Source organism: Epinephelus moara, chromosome 24 (genome assembly GCF_006386435.1).
Source record: "Epinephelus moara isolate mb chromosome 24, YSFRI_EMoa_1.0, whole genome shotgun sequence".
Classification (NCBI taxonomy): domain Eukaryota; kingdom Metazoa; phylum Chordata; class Actinopteri; order Perciformes; family Serranidae; genus Epinephelus; species Epinephelus moara.
Genome location: NC_065529.1, coordinates 28,732,234 through 28,748,367, shown reverse-complemented (window position 1 = coordinate 28,748,367; position 16,134 = coordinate 28,732,234). Strand labels below are relative to the sequence as shown.

The following is a 16,134-nucleotide window of genomic DNA, read 5'->3' as shown; positions in this document are numbered from 1 at the left end:
TCCATCTGATGTTTGTTTTATGTTTTTCGCCGTTGCATCACTACTACAAATGCAGCTGTAGCCAGTATCACACTAACGCTATCCTCATTCATGTTTTAGGAGGCTACGAATTATATTCAGCCACAAAATAAGTCTGACAAGCTGGAAATCAGAGCGGTGGTACAGAGAGTTGTTGCATACAGATGATACACCATCTCATCTAGTTGCATTGGTGTGAACCGGCAGGTTTTTAGAACGTTCCAGAACTGCGCTTTGCAAGTAGTTGCATGTTTCAACTCGCATCCCTCGTGAATCTTTGACCTGAAATGGGCTGAAGAGAGAACAAGAAAGAGCAGCTAGAACCAAGTTATTAATACTGGAGAAAATTTGTATTGAAATCATTTCAAATACTTAGAGTGGATATGCATCGATAAACCAATATTTTTGACATCACTACCAGATACCACCAGCTACACGAAGATACTAAGTAAGGTCGTCAGGGGTCCAAAATGACGGACCTGGGGAATTTGTTCTGAGATCCAATTGGATGTGATCATTTTTAAAATTATATATGCCCGATTCATTTTTGCCCGAGATAATACAGACCCAATCCAGTGCATGTCCGAGAGGACAAAGACATGGATCTATTTTATGGAGCCAACAAACTACTCCTACTACTACTGCTAAAAATGTTTATCATGTTGGATACAACATACTGTTCTTACCTATCTTTTTGTATTATTTTAATAACGTTTAATCATGTTTCAGATGGCTATTTTTATTTTATTCTCTAGTCACTTATTTTGTTGTTGTGATGTGAGCTGCTGGTAACGCCTTAATTTTCCCGGCTGAGGGATCAATAAAATAACCTACCGGAGTATCCTCCTCTAATTCCCCCAGTCTACACAAAACCACTCAACCACACACAGTACACTTAAAAGCTCTTACTTGTTGTCTTTGTCCACAATTTGCGTGGAGGAGGTCCAGACAGAAGAGGTGCCACTTGGTTTGACCTCTTTAAATTCATTTTCTTTCGGCTTCCTTTTCACTTCAGTGAATTAGGAATCCATCTTTCCTCCGTTTCGCCTCCATCTCGCTGGTGCTGCTGCTTAACGTTTTTATAACCTCACTTTCACTCTTGTAATCTGATCCTTATCATCACACAGGTTACATACACAGGGCTTATGTGTTTCTCTCATGATCAACTCCGATCACAGGTTTTGTCAGGTCCACTCATGTGTTACACATAATTAAAAACAGACCTGGTGCCTGCAGTAATAGAAAGGGGCCTGACCCAGACTTGTACGCATCACGGGTCGCAACTCATGCCCTTTGGTATGTGTAGACCTGTGAGGGCCTCTAATACAAAGCTAATAAAATGATCAGACCTGTTCAGTGTCTCACTGAGAATGTTTATTTATGACGTTGTGTTGGTACAAGACAAGTTGTTCTCAAGATGATTTTGTGTAAAATGTAATAATATCAATGTCTCAAAAAAAGTATGATGACATTAGAGGTCTACATAAATCACAAATTGAATATTGATTATCAAGGTATTTGGTAGTAAATGCCATTAGAAATACACATCACAATATACAGTGATTTTGCACAACACCAGAAACAACAGCCTGGAAGATAACCAGAGGACTGAATCGACTCATCCGTGACATCAGCCTTCAAAATCTCCCCCAAAAATTGAACATCACAGACGTCACAGTAATAATAGATGGAATTAGATGCTGCCAGATTATATTATAGCGACGTTGCCCTCATTGCGTCCAGCCTGTGTATTTTGCTCATATTGATCGCCTTTAGTCATTATGTTAGATTATTCTAGTCTTGTAATCCCTTTTGTAATCCTTTGTCTCTGGACGTTTCCTGCAGCTGGGGCAAAAAGACAATCCAGCTGTGGACCCCATCATCCAGGGATTGAAAGGAGTAGTGCATCATGGTAAGTAATGGGAAAGTAACCCTCTTACGAACTCTGCTTGACAATGTTATATAATGATTGTATTGGGTGCATGTGCGTGTAAATATTTAGGTATGTAATTGTTATTTTTCTGTTTCTCTGAAATGTTTGTTTTTGTTTATTTACTGTCCATGCCCAAATCTCCTCCACATGTAGCATTACTGATGGTATTAAGTTCATGTGGGATATTCAAACAGGAATTATCCCTTTATGACCCACTCTGACATTGCCGTTGTGGATGTTTTGGTTGACCCTCGAGATAAATTTGTCGTGACAGTGCAGACATTGTGCTCCTCCCTTCCTTCATAGAACAAAGCTGCTTAAGCATTGGTCCTCCTTTTTAACCCCCCCCCCCCCCCCCCCCCCCCCCTCCCCCCCCCACCCCACCCNGATGTCTGAGTCCCTCTCGCGTTTAGTTGGCGGTGAGCGTCCGGGCGCACGCCCTCCCTTTTACCCCCCCCCCCCCCCCCCCCCCCCCCCCCAAAATTACGTCTAAACACGAGGTATGAGCAGAGTTTAACTTCAAAAGGAGGCAGCATTTGCTAGATACCGCTGCTCCACAGTAGGAGACCTCCGAGGAGCTTCACTCACACAGAAAGAGCTATTAATTACGTCTGAGCCTCAATTAGACAACACTCTGTTTTATTCTGACTCAGACATACATGAGTGTACATTGTGGACCTTGGCTCCTGCGAAGCCTCATATTCATATTTAAAGTGTTAATGCCTTGTGTTGCCTTCATGGCATACTGTCTTAAATTATTGCTGCTGTGCTGCCTTCACTGCATGCGTGACTTATGCAGACCATAAGCAGATGTTTTTACATGACTGTGTAATCCTTTACTGCATCTGGGGACACAGCAGCTCTGTTTACACAGACACGTATGGCTTGTTTTACAACCCGCCGCCGCCGGTCTTTATGTGAGCATAATCATACACTGACAAGGACATGTAAATGGATGAAGATATATAGAAGCATAGAGTCATTGCGAGGCATCCATGTTGGTTTCGCAAGACCAGTGCTGGGCTTTGTAGAGTGCTCCAGGGATGATATTTATCTGTAGGCCGCTGTGGAAGTTAGCACCACCCTGGTTCCCTTGTCAAAAAGCCAATGGTATTTTTCCATTGGATTTTATAGTATTGCAAAAAATAAGCTCTGTGGCAAACAAAAGTTTTGTTTGAAAGGAATTAAAGGCATGTCCCAAATATGGGCCCATCGATTTCACCAAATAATAGCCTGGGCTAGTAATTGAAGTTTTATGGTACTTACACGTTTTGTTCAGCAAAATAATCTTCGCAAATGAACACCACTTTTAATGAATTTTGAAGCCTAAATGCAATCACAAGGAAATAAAAAGTTATTGCTACGCTATAAACGACACCACAGTTGCATGACTCAGCCTTTCTACCCCAATGAAGCTGTAAAGCCGTGTGATGACATGATGTAGTCCCATTTAGCTATTCGCGAGCAACCACATTTTTTGAGGCACTTGAACCTTCAAAAATCACAGGTGGGGTATTTACTGACATATCTTATGTCGTAGAGCAAAACCTGAAACTCTCTTAAGCTTGTGTTAACCACAGACCTTATTTCAGGCATCTAACCAAAACCTATTCAGAAATCCCTTTGACTTCAAGACGAGCGAACCAGAAGTACTAGAATGCTAACTCATTACTAGTAAAGTTGCGACTTTTTTGTGGGGGGAAAAAAACTTTTATGACTCTCTGAATGACTTAGAAAAGACAAACACATGAGTGGGAAAAAAGCCCACTTAAAGACCACTAGAGATTCTTTAAAAGCATGTGAATTGGCCCCAGAATCAGAAAATGGGTCACTTTGTTCAGTGAAATTTCTACATTCGAAATTCCATTGAAGTAATTGCAGTAAAGAAAATGGCCTATTTTCTGATTGGTCCGTTCTCAGCTGGGAGGCCATTTCACCTGTGGTTTACATTTCACAGAGGTATAAAAGCTCCACTTTCCCTTTTCTATATAGTCTTGATAACGGCAGGTTGCCAAAACATGTTGGTCGTACAAGATTATTTTATGAATCTCCATCAGCCTTCAAACGTGTCTGATCTCTGTGCTGTGCAGCTGCACAGATGTTCGTGCTAACACCACAGTATCTCTCATCTCTCAGTTGACAGAGAGCTTGTGTGGGTGTGGTGGTTTTTGGACTCTCTTCCTGCTGGCTGCTAAATGCTCCTCGCCTCCTCCCCCGTTAGGGTGGTTGGTTTTCCGCTTGCTCGTTATCCCACAGTCATCCATCCATCAGCATCTCGGCGGCCCATGAGCGATAGGGCACGTACACTGTCTGAAGACAGGGAGAAGAAAGGCTGTGAATACTGAATTTGACTTTGAGTACAGATGAGGCATGGGGGCGAAGCTTCCAGTGCCTCAGTAGTCCTATCAGTCCTATCACCCCAAGCCTCTGCTTTTTTTAGATAAGTTCATGAGCTGTGAGAGATTGGATTTGACATAAATTCAGATTTATTTGGGTTTTCCACGTCATAATTCAGGGGAAAAACACTTGCATAACACACGCAGCATATTTGCAGGAGATAAAGGGATCCTCCTGCTTGTTGTTTTGTCTTTTCTTTTAACACAGCCATGCCTAGTTCTGATCACAGGGGACACAGCAGATCCGGTAATCATTTGGATCTGTCTTAATCCCTGTGGCCAATGCGGCAGTTGTTACACGTAACAGAGCGGGCTACCACCCAGCAACAGATCAGCTGTCAGAGCAGGCCATTTTATCTGACTTCCCTCCCTTTTCTACTTTCTAAGGAGGACCAAAGAGAGATCTCTGAGTACAGAGATCCAGCCAGAGTGATAACAAGTGGTGAGGCTTTTAACTGCTGTCACCATCATTCCACTAGTGGAGGTTTCAGGAAGGCAGTTAAAATGTCACAGGGAGGATGAAACGAAACAACCATGTTAATGTTGGTGTAAATGTAACTGAAGATATGCGGGGGGTTTTAACAAAGGATTAAAGAGTGTATACAGTCCTTAGCAGTATTTATAGTGCTGTTCATGTCTTTGTACTGACAAGCTTTGATCCCATGTTCTACCCAGAAAAGGAGACCAACCTCAGGTCGTTCATCCTGAGGGATCTGCTGCCGTCATCGGTGGACAGTTATTACCGATACACCGGCTCTCTGACCACGCCACCCTGCATCAAGGTGGTGGAGTGGATCATCTTCTCCAGGCCTGTGTATCTGTCCCACTCACAGGTGCGTCAAGTCCACACACACATGCTCAGACAGCTATATTCTCCGTTTGCACAAAGTGGATCACATGCTGTCCCACATGCTATTTTTCCCCTCATCTCCCTCTCCTCCATCTTTCCCTTTTCCCCTCGTTCCTCCACAACTCCTCTGCACATGAAACCATAACTGCCTATATAGTGGATGAGTAAGCAGGAAGGGGGAGCCAATTACTGGAATCTGAATGATAGTGTGATATAACTTTTATGCATATATCATGCTGTTGATCTGAGACAGTGACTATAGGGTCTTAAACTGAATACTGCTGCAAACGGACGCTGGTTATCACACTATTAAAGCTGATCAAGTGCAGCAATGTTCATTAATTAAAATGTTCGTTAAATTAAATTTTTGCTGTAAAGGTTTAACATAAGTTGAATACAACATGTAGCATTTTACAGCACTCACCTGTGTGCTTTACAGCAGCTTAGCTCCCACTGTTTTTGCCATTTGTGATTTTGAGAGATAATGTATGCCAAATCATGCCCCATGCTTTTTGCTGATCCCATACACAGTCTTTTGCTGCATCTTTTATACATACAATTCTCGGGTTACCCAACTGCATATCCTCCAGAGCGTTGTGTGCTGTAGAAATTTGCAGGGCTCAGTGGAATTTCTATCAACTTGGAGGAGGACAAATCTTTTGTTCAGAAATGACTTCTGCTGCAGGAATATTGACCACCGCCACAATGTTTGTGACGCTCACAGATATTCTTTTATGAACCTGTAATTCATTTCTCCAAGCACGCATAGGACACATTGATTCCACAGTATCTGTAATGTGTAGTCATTACAGCACGCGGCAGGAGATCATTCATGGCAATCAATGGCCACAAATTTGCCCCATTGAGAAGTTACAGCCCGGTAGGTAGCCAGGATGATGATTGAGGTCCATGCCTGCTGGTGCCTGTGGTGTGAATGTTCCTTGCAAATGCTCTGCTCCAGTTGTGAACAGTCAGCTGCTGGCAAGTGGCTACAAATGCAGTTCTGCATGATATATTATATATTCAGCACACACTCAGACACATAGTAACAAAAGCTCTCTAACTCTGCTTCAATAGCTATTCTCTGTTTCTTTACATCTAGCTGGAGGCCTTTTACTCCATCTTTACAACAGAGCAACAGGACCACGTCAAGTCTGTCGAGTACCTGAGGAACAACTTCCGGCCCCTGCAGGACCTGGACAATAGGAAAGTCTTTAAGTCGGCTGTAAAAGACGCATGGCAGAAAGATTTAACCGAGGTCGTGGGAAGCCCTCACAGCACCGAGGCTTCAAGAGGTAAGTTCTGTTTCTGCATCGCGTCTCATTCTCTCATTTGCACTACAGCCTCACTGGTCTGACCCAAGGATGTCCTGTAATTACTGTCATTACTGTCACTATTTTATTGGTTGTTGTGATTTGCTGCCAAAATTACTCAGTAGTAAAAGTTTGTGTATTATAATTATTACATAATACACTGTATGTAGGCCAGGGTTAGTTAGGAGATCAGCAAACCTCACATCCTACACAAGCCATAGCCGCCTGAATATATTTTGCAAATTTTAAACCTTCAAAATTTGTCCTCACTGACCGCTCGCAAAGTCCCGACTCCTTAGTTACTGTTGCCATGCCTGTTAAGTTTCCTTTCTTGCACAGCACCTACAGTTTACAGATAGAGATAAAAGTGGCAGATTTACAAAACAGAAATTCTTAGTTAACAGTGGCAGACAAAAGCAGGCTGGTCATTTCTACCAAATGAACAATGATTTTACCGTCTGAAACAACAATTACTGCTGGCAGATTTTGTTAGCTGTAGCTAGCTAGCTAATTAAGCCAACAGTAGCGTCACGTGGCAGTTAAAAATGCTGTTTCTGACTGAGTTTTTAATCTTTCTAGTCGACTTCTTTGTATTAAAACACGAACCCTGTAAAGAGGTCTTAAACATGCACTTGATGTCTTCATACATGACATCCTGCGCAAAGACTGAGGCTTCAAGGTGCATGTCCCAGGTAAAAAATCAGTATCCTCACCAGTTAAGGTCCAGTGTGTCAGATTAAACGGGGTATATTGGCAGAAATATAGGATTATGATTTAATAAGTATGATTTTGTTAGTGTATAGTCACCTGAAAATAAGAATTGTTGTGTTTTTGTTACCTTAGAAAGAGCCGTTTATATCTACATATGGAGCAGGTCCTCGTCCACAGAGTCCGCCATGTTGACTGCCATGTTTCTACAGTAGCCCAGAGTGGTCAAACCAAACACCGACTCTTGATAAGGCCATTTGCGTTTTCACGTCAGGCACCGTAGTTTTTTGTTTTTTTTTTGTTTACCAGTTTAAATCACCAGGGCCATATGTTTTGGGCAGGAAGAGACCTCTGCCAATAATCCGGCTCCTGGTGAAAACCTCCTCAACTTCTGGATGTTAGGTTATCAGAGAAAAAAGGGGAGCACACATAAGCAGGCGCCGAGTTTGCGGAGTGTCTCTGACATGCTGAACAGTGTTGCAGAAACACTGATTTGTAATGTGAACCACTTTCCTGTGTTTTTACCAGTTTTAATTACTGTTTTTCTTGGAGAGGAGGAAACTTCTGCAAACAGTTTGGCTCCTGGTAAAAACCTCAGAAGCAATTAACACTAAAATAATCATAACTGGGTGTTAACAGTTTGCACACTGGAGAAGTTTTAGCTGGTTGCAGTCTGCAATTCTCACCACAAGGTGTTACTAAATCCTTCTCTCTGCTTCTCAGGTGATGTGTGTATTACATACAGAAATAATGGAACAGCATAGTTCTTGTCTTGCTGTGTAGAGCCAGTTAGTCGTGGTGTACAGTATAAAAGAATGTCAGATCTTGGCCTATGAAGTAATGTTAGGTTACGACTACAATCGCAGGAAGGGGAAGGGGTGTGGTAAATGGCCAGTTGACCCCCATGCTGAGGCAGTTGAAGTATCACCGATAGTGTCCAAAGATGCCTCCGTAATAACGTAGAATGAAAATGTCAAAAATAACGTGTTCTTGAATTCTCCGCATTTGTGTGTAAATGGCACGAGTATTATCACAGGACCTCTGAGTGTCCATGTTGCGCAGGGCTATTATTACCTGGGGCCCTCGAGTTATTTGTTGCAGACATTGTTTATGTTCTCAGTCCCATGTGAGAGTGATATCCATGATGTGCAAATTAAAGTTTTGACCCTGTATTAACACCCATTATCATCTATACTGTTTTTACTCTTTGCTTCCCCCACAAAGACTGCTCAGTTTTTCAGCACTATTTATTGCTGCTCAAAAATCTAGAGACTGCAGTGAAAATGATTATTGAGAACTGTGATAGTGGTTTGGGACCAAATCCGAGGCTCATTTAGCTGCTCAGCATGGAGACCCAGCTGAAATCAGTAGGTCAGTGAATATAAAAGGACCATAGTAGGTAATTCTTCCTCTCTTTTACTAGAGTAAAAATTACTTACAGAGCAAATTCTGCTGCGATTAAAATCACCACATGAATAGGTAGTAATTCAAATCAGGAGATTTTTGGAGAAAGCCGGTGCTGTCAGAACAGAGCACATGTCATTCTCTCATTGTCACAAGTCATTCTTATATCAAAGAACATATTAATACAAAGCACAGACCTCATGTGGGGCTTGATTAGAGTATTTTTGTTCCTCTCTCTTTTATGCGTGCATCTTGCAGCGCTTGCTTTAACAGAAGCGTACAGGAACTATGGAGACTAATGAGAAAGGCTGCTGCGCCTTAAAGTGGTGTTGTTGGTGTCTGGCGGGGAGAATTGATTGGGAATGCTTGTGATGAAGTTGGAGCACTCTCACAAGGCCGATCAGCAATCATCATTAATATGTGGCACAGCTAAAATAGACCCATACAAATTAAGTTGTGAAATTGCTTTTGTGGCATTATGTCAGTAGGCAGAATGAATGTGGACCAGTGTCTCTCCACCCCCCCCCCACACCCCCCCCACCCCACCCCCCCCTCGCTCGTTTTCTCTTTCTGTCTCTCTCGTATTTCTATTTCACTGTGCTAAAATATAAGAATCCGTACTTAATGGGAGGCGCTGGGAGTAAACAGTGTCAGTCTTATCTTCATGGGTGACATCTGTCAAGGTTGTGTGAGGGGGGATATTTATCTGCGCACAGTAAATGATGGCTTTGCTTGTAAATGTTGTGCGGGCCAGGGCCATACCTTGACTGAATGTTCCATCACTGTGGCTTTTATAGCCATAGGAGTTGTTTGGCCATTAGAGATGCAGAGCCTCTGATGCAACATACAGGTGGCGGATTAGTTTGTGTGGGGCAGACTCATTGTTTGTCCAGTAATAATGCCAAGACATATAGGGCAGTATTTACTTGTTTGTGCTTGCTCTAATACGGTATCTGTATGGGTAAAAACAAAATCTCCTTTTTCTCATGATCAAAGACCAGATTTAGGCCCTGTCTATACCAACAGATATTTTTGAAAACAACTTCCTTTAAAAAATAATTCTGTCCACATGACCTTCATTTTACAAAATATCTCTGTCCACACTAGAAGGCAAAAATGACTCCAAATGCTCGCCAGTGTTGGAGATCTACTGGAGATCTCATCACCAGGAGCTCACTCAAAGATGTGAGTAGACGTGCAAAAGTTTTTCTTCCAGTCATCCCAGACAGCAATCCCACTCTGTAAAGTGTCCTACCATCTGCTGGCTTGATCAGGCCTGATCCAAAACTGTCATTTTTGGCAGACTTTAAACCGCAGACACTGACGTCGAGCAAAAACCTTGGGTGTCTGGGATGCCTCGGTCCATCTGTTGTGGTGCAACAAAAGATAAAAGATAAAAACCTGTTTTTTAATGACCTCAGACTCCATTTGTGTGTACAAGAGGCCGAAAAGAAACAAAAATGTCTGTTAAAGTGCAGACAGGGCCTCAGCGTACCTCTGTTCAGAATTTGGGTGATGGTGATACAGTCCATTGGGCTGCAACTAACTTTTATTTTCATTATGAATCAATCTGCTGGTTATTTACTTGATTAGCTGATTGATTGTTTTGTCCAAGGTGATGTCTTGAACTTGTCTGTGTTGTGCGATTTTGAGTACAAAACCATTGAGTGTACAATTTTATGAAACAAAGGAAGTCCTCACAAAGCAGAAGCTGGAACCAAAGAATGTTTGACGTGTTTGCTTGGAAAAAACCTCAAGCATTGTTTAGTTATTTAACTGCTTTTGACTTCAGTTTCTTCTCAACATTATTAAAATAGTCTAGTAGTTTGATGTTGTCACTCAGTGTTGCAGTGTTGGTATTTAGCCTTCAGATGACATGCATCACATAACTTTCCTGTAAACTTCACCAAATACCAGTCATTTATGTTAAAATCAGCTTTATTTATTTATTTGTGTTTCCAGTGAAATTGTTTTTTCCATCATTCCGACGTCTGCGCGCAGCCTCTTTAAAACGCATTGTACGGCCTTGAGAGGAAAGAAGAATTGGACCTGCTGTTTGTTGACAACAGTCAATTCATCCCCGTTATGGAAGAATGTGCCAGGAGAAAGATTTGTGTTCGGCTCTCAGAGGTGTTGCACACCGAAGTGAAACTATGAGGCTGATTTCGGGATGTTACAGGTTATCTTTTTACAGGAAGTTAATAGGATTTTTCTCACTGGCCTGTTAAGTATTTTTGCCAGTGATGAAACATGAGGAACTATTTATTTGATTCATGCTGTCTCTTAGCTGAAGATTTTGTGTACAGTTGAACCTGAGATAAAAGTGACAAAATCTTCAATGCATACAAATATTGAGCAGATTTCGAGGTAAGCCTGCCACAATAATTATGTTATCGACTTATTGAGGTCATGTCAATATATTGTACTTGTTTTTTACAGCATTTATGAGCCGAGTGAACAGAAAAAAAACTAAGCTGAGACAGGTTGCGCTGCTTCTGTTCTCTCATCTACTCTCTGTGTCCAAGTTTCTCTATGGGCGGGGCTCAGCTCACACACCAGACATGCATCTATCTATTGTATATACTCTTAAGAATTAAACTTTAATTGCTCCTTAAGAGGTTGTACATGCATTATTATGCTACTATCTTGGTCTTAAAGCAGGGGTATTTAACACATAGCCCGTGGGCTAGAACTGACTTGCCAAAGGGACCAGTCCAGCCCATGGGATGATTTTGCACACCGTACATTGATGCACTTGTGAAGGCTAAGAGGTGCCAGGTTTCAGGGGCAAATTCAATATTGAGCAGCCTACTTCATGTAATATGCTGCTTCAGAGGCTTTTTCACCCTGACCAGAATACAGCTCTCTGAAATAAAAACAAATTGTACTCTTCATATTTAAAGGTTTTAAGCATTTTGAAAATATTGTCAACCGGCAGCTTCAGTACAAAATATCTGTTCTAGACTTCAATCTTTAAGCAATATTGCCTAAACTTAAGATTTGCAAATGGTTTGTACAGCAGGAGATAATTTAACCTGCCTCCTGAATTACTTCCACTTTAGTTTGATGTTGTGGTGCCAGCATTACCACACAGGAGTGGGAATATATGGAAGAATGTACATGTAATGACGGAGAGTAGTAGACTGACCGAATGTGCAAAACCTGAAACAGGAGGCTGAACATTTTCAGGATGTACTTGTGCATCTTTACATTACAATAAAGGGAAAAATCGAAGGTGTTGTCATTTATTGGTTATTAAGAAATGGTCCAGCCCACTTGAGATCAATTTGGGCTGCATGTGGTCCATGAACTAATGTGTGTAAGCAACAATAATTTAATTACAGTTGTTTGTGGGACAAAAGTAGTTATTGTGACAAGCATTTATAAAATGAACAACCTTAGATCAGTGAAGTTTACAGCTAACACAGACCTCATGTTTGCTCATCAGTAGACCTTATGAAAAAAAAGTTTCCCCAGTTATTGTGGGAAAAAAACCAAAACATTTTCAACAAAATAATAAATATGCATTGCAACAGTGTTGTTATTCTGCGGTGCCAAACAGGTGTTGATTGGATATTTAGTTCGCAGATTTACACATGCTGTTGATTTTAGTGTTACTAGTGCACCAGTGTTGATGGTGAAAAAGGGCGATGACCTGACAGTAATGATGCAGGTATTGAAACCGTGATGATGTCTTCAGCTGTTATTAAACGGCTGCTTTTGAGCTACTGAAGTTGACAACGAACATCCAACGGGTTATAATGCATTTCACACCTGTCACACCTCATCAACACCCGGAGATATTCTCACTGTTGTGTGCGTTTTTTCTCTCCTTTTGTCCTTCTGAGTGATTTCCTCCTACCCTGTCTGCCTTTCACATATCACCGTGCATCATTTGCACCATAGCTTCACTTTGTAAATGGAGAGAACTGTGGTGACAATTTCAATTTGACAGAAACCCCGTGTGCACGTAATCAGCTGACACTGGTTCCTGATTGCTGTTGCCCTGATGTGCTAAGAAGCATGTCCAGATTGTTCCCTCTTCACACTGACGGATCCCTGTGTAGAAATAACGTGCTGCAGCCTACACTGCCACCTTGAGGCAGACTCACAGCTTTTCCCTCATCCTCCTCATGCACCCTGTTTAATGTTGCACAGACAGGAACTTGCAAATTACGCATGGGCAGGAAGTTGCGGTTTCATCTGTCCCACATGTTTAGCACTACACACACAGCTGCTTGGTATTCCACCTGGATTCTCTTGCAGTGTTGTTGGCATGAAAATGACACAAGTGTCCAGAATGACAATCAGCGCTGACACCCGAAGTTGTACCCGACCCCAGTCAAGCCTCCGGGAGTGTTTTTGTTATTGAGTGACTGTATTATCTTGTACTTTTAGAGGTTCCTCAAGTAGAAATGGCTTTGAATCAAGTCAGCAGCAGACAGTAATAATAGGCTTGTTAAAAGGCAACCTGCATTCTGCCCACACACATCAACAGACACAAATACATGTGGTCAAGAAGTCCTCCCAACACAGCCTTTCATTTTCACCCAGCTGCATACAGACTTCTTTAACTTACTCACCTCTCCTTTCTGGTGTTTCAGTGTGCAGCAGTGCTCCAGTGAGCATGAAGATCCAGCCGCTGAACCAGACGGCATTGATGGTGAGCTGGGAGCGCCCTCTGACCGTCTACCACCCACCCATCACCAGCTACATGGTCTCCTACAGCTGGGTGAAACGTGATGTCGCCGACGAAAAGACCTTCACCAAGACTGGGGACCAGAGCATGGTGTGTATTATTATTATTATTATCAACTGCCTCTAACAGCTGCTCACAGCCGTTTCTCAGAGTTGTCGTCTTGCATGTGGCTGAAGCAGCTCTGACTGGTTTGCAGAGCCTCAGATGTATCTGGCGGGATCAGAGGGTGGCTGGATCAGTGACAGTGTGTATAGGAGGCGACAGGATGTGATGAACTCTGCGCGTGGCTGTTGCTTGATATGAAGGCCCAGACAATCCCCTGTCACACACCTGTCAATGAGTAGACACGTTTGACTGTCTCACACACTGACAAGTCTAACTGATATATATGTAATGTGTTGACAAATGCGCCTGTGGCCTCGTCTCAGTCTAAGCACTTTCCATCTATTTATTTAGTTCAGTCTGCGATGCAGGTCAGTATAACACAGGCTGAAGGATAACTTACAGTATAGCGAAAAGTAAACCAGACAAGAATAAAACACATTTTTTATTTTAACAATTTGAAAACTTTTAATCATTTGAAAAAATCCCGTCTGTTTTGAGGCATTGGAGGCAGCTCTTTGAACACAAACTGTCGTCTTAAAGCAACCAATGCAGGCAACTGTGCGAGTTTAGTCCTTTAGATCTCAGTGAAGTTTCTGACATCAGTGATCACACAGTTCTGCTCGTGTGCCTCAAACATTGAGTTACCACTTCATTTCTGCCTGTATCTGTATCCAACAGAACATTCACTGTCTCCACAGAAACATATCCCTCCTCCCGCAGGAGGTTACACCTACAGGGCTGTTCTTTTTTTCTCCACACTACACATTCTTCTCCCCGGTCACATATCCTTCCATTTGAAGGAATCCAACACCCAGCTGTGCATCTCCTTTAAAGCCTACTGACCTCCAGCTGTCTTGGCAGTCTGCATGACTGCCTCTTTAGATATAAACAGTGCAGGGGCAGAACACTCACCCACTGGTTCAGAGACCTAGGATCAGTTCCTCTGGGGGCAATACTACCTGCAGCTTGCATTCCAGTAAACACAGTTGTCACTGTCATGAGTGGGAAGCTGGTGAGGGATCATACAATGTTGCTGCACCAGTGACTTCCACTGTTATATTGGAGGAAAAACTACTCAGAGGAATTTGGATCTGAGGGGAATGATGTACTGTAAACCGTGGCATGTATAACATCCTCCCGTCATTCTAATGCTAACACTAGCTGACTGTTATACCAGCTAATGCATTAGCAAATAACCCCTTCCGCCCAAGAATGTGTGTTGCTTACTTCACTTAGATGTTTAGCCTTCACTGTGCAGGGTTATGCATGTGTAGAGTTTGACACTTAAAAAGCTGTTTTCACGTTCTACAAGATGAGTTTAAAAGCAATTTGTGGTCAAAAATTCAACTTACACACACAAACATACACACACACACACACACACACACACACACACACACACACACACACACACACTGAGCATGGGCTGTTCAGTGAAACAGGAGACACCTTGTATTTAGCAGTTAAAGCTTTGAAATTAACAATATTTGCATATCCACTGTTTCTGTCAGAGGACGGGCACATGTAATTTGAAGATTATTTTACCTAGGTAATTTGTGGAAAAATCATATCAAACTCAAATTACTATTTCATGCAGTTTAACTTTGAAGGATTTTTTCAAGTGGGTTCATATGAGGTACTTATCCATAGTCAGCCTATTACCTATAGTAGATCGCGGTCGGTACGCTCTCGGTTTGGAGAAGCAGGCAGGAGTACCACCACAAAAGCTAAGCAGTGTACTGCCGTGGATGAGGGCAGCAGCAAAACATATTCTACACACCTAAAAAAGTCAATGTCAGCCTAAGTGTACACTATAATTATAATATTTTCACTGCTTTACCTTGCTATCAGACAGCCTCTTGCAACAGGGAACTTAAGCTGTTATCTGTGCCCTTTTAAAGCCACCAGACTCCTTTGACAAAAACAATAATTTTACCTCGCAGAACATGGGAATTGCTGGTCTACCTCCACCTCTATCAGTTAATTTGTTTGTGTTATTGTGACTTAGGTGTTTTAAAGAGTCAGTTTGGATTCACTTAAGGCTGTCAGATTCTGGTCAGTTGGTTGATATGCTCTTGTCTGACCGAATTTTCATTGGTCGGATAATCGTTGGTGTTACTTTAATCGGCCTGTGTGTCCACCAAGGTGTTTCTTTTCCCAGCTTAAAACGGCTTTAGCATGTGTAGATGTCCAATGTGATGGTTGGTCTTTGTGTTATTTGTCCTGCCCCTTCCCCACTGTGATTTGACGGCTGGTGACCGTGACTATGGCAGCGTTTTACCCAAAGTTAGACATTTTTCAACTCTCATTTTTAAGTGGAAAACCACTTAAATAATCTTAGAAAACATACAGTGTCGGATCTATCTTTTTGGGTTTATTTTACCAAGTCTCCGAAAAGACACTGTGGTTCAAGGCTGGATTATAAAGCCTCTGAAAGGAATAGGATCACACCGGAGCTCTTGTTGGAGCGGCAAGATGGCTAACGTTAGCCTCTGGGCCAAAATTAGCAAGTCTCTCACAGAGATATTTAACATTAGTGACGCTACGTTGTTTACGACATCATCAACCTCAGAGTTAACTTCTATGGTGTCCAGTATGTCAGATTGTCTTGGCTCAGCTGGATGCTCCCAGCAATACAGTACACAGTTTATTGTCAGATAATATTACATTGGAGACCACAGTTACTTTTGACTTGAGGCATTCCACTT

The 16,134-nt window shown here is 42.2% G+C and overlaps 1 protein-coding gene across 2 annotated transcripts in view; it reads left to right on the top strand.

Annotated features, from left to right (window-relative positions):
* The window catches only part of ca16b (carbonic anhydrase XVI b), a 137,643-nt gene that overhangs the window by 91,432 nt on the left and 30,077 nt on the right, over positions 1-16,134 (top strand). For both annotated transcript variants that reach the window (XM_050038083.1, XM_050038084.1), the window contains exons 6-9: positions 1,864-1,930; positions 5,023-5,180; positions 6,300-6,492; positions 13,227-13,411. In XM_050038083.1, the coding sequence (XP_049894040.1) occupies positions 1,864-1,930; positions 5,023-5,180; positions 6,300-6,492; positions 13,227-13,411 (603 nt within the window). The remainder of the gene's footprint in view (positions 1-1,863; positions 1,931-5,022; positions 5,181-6,299; positions 6,493-13,226; positions 13,412-16,134) is intronic.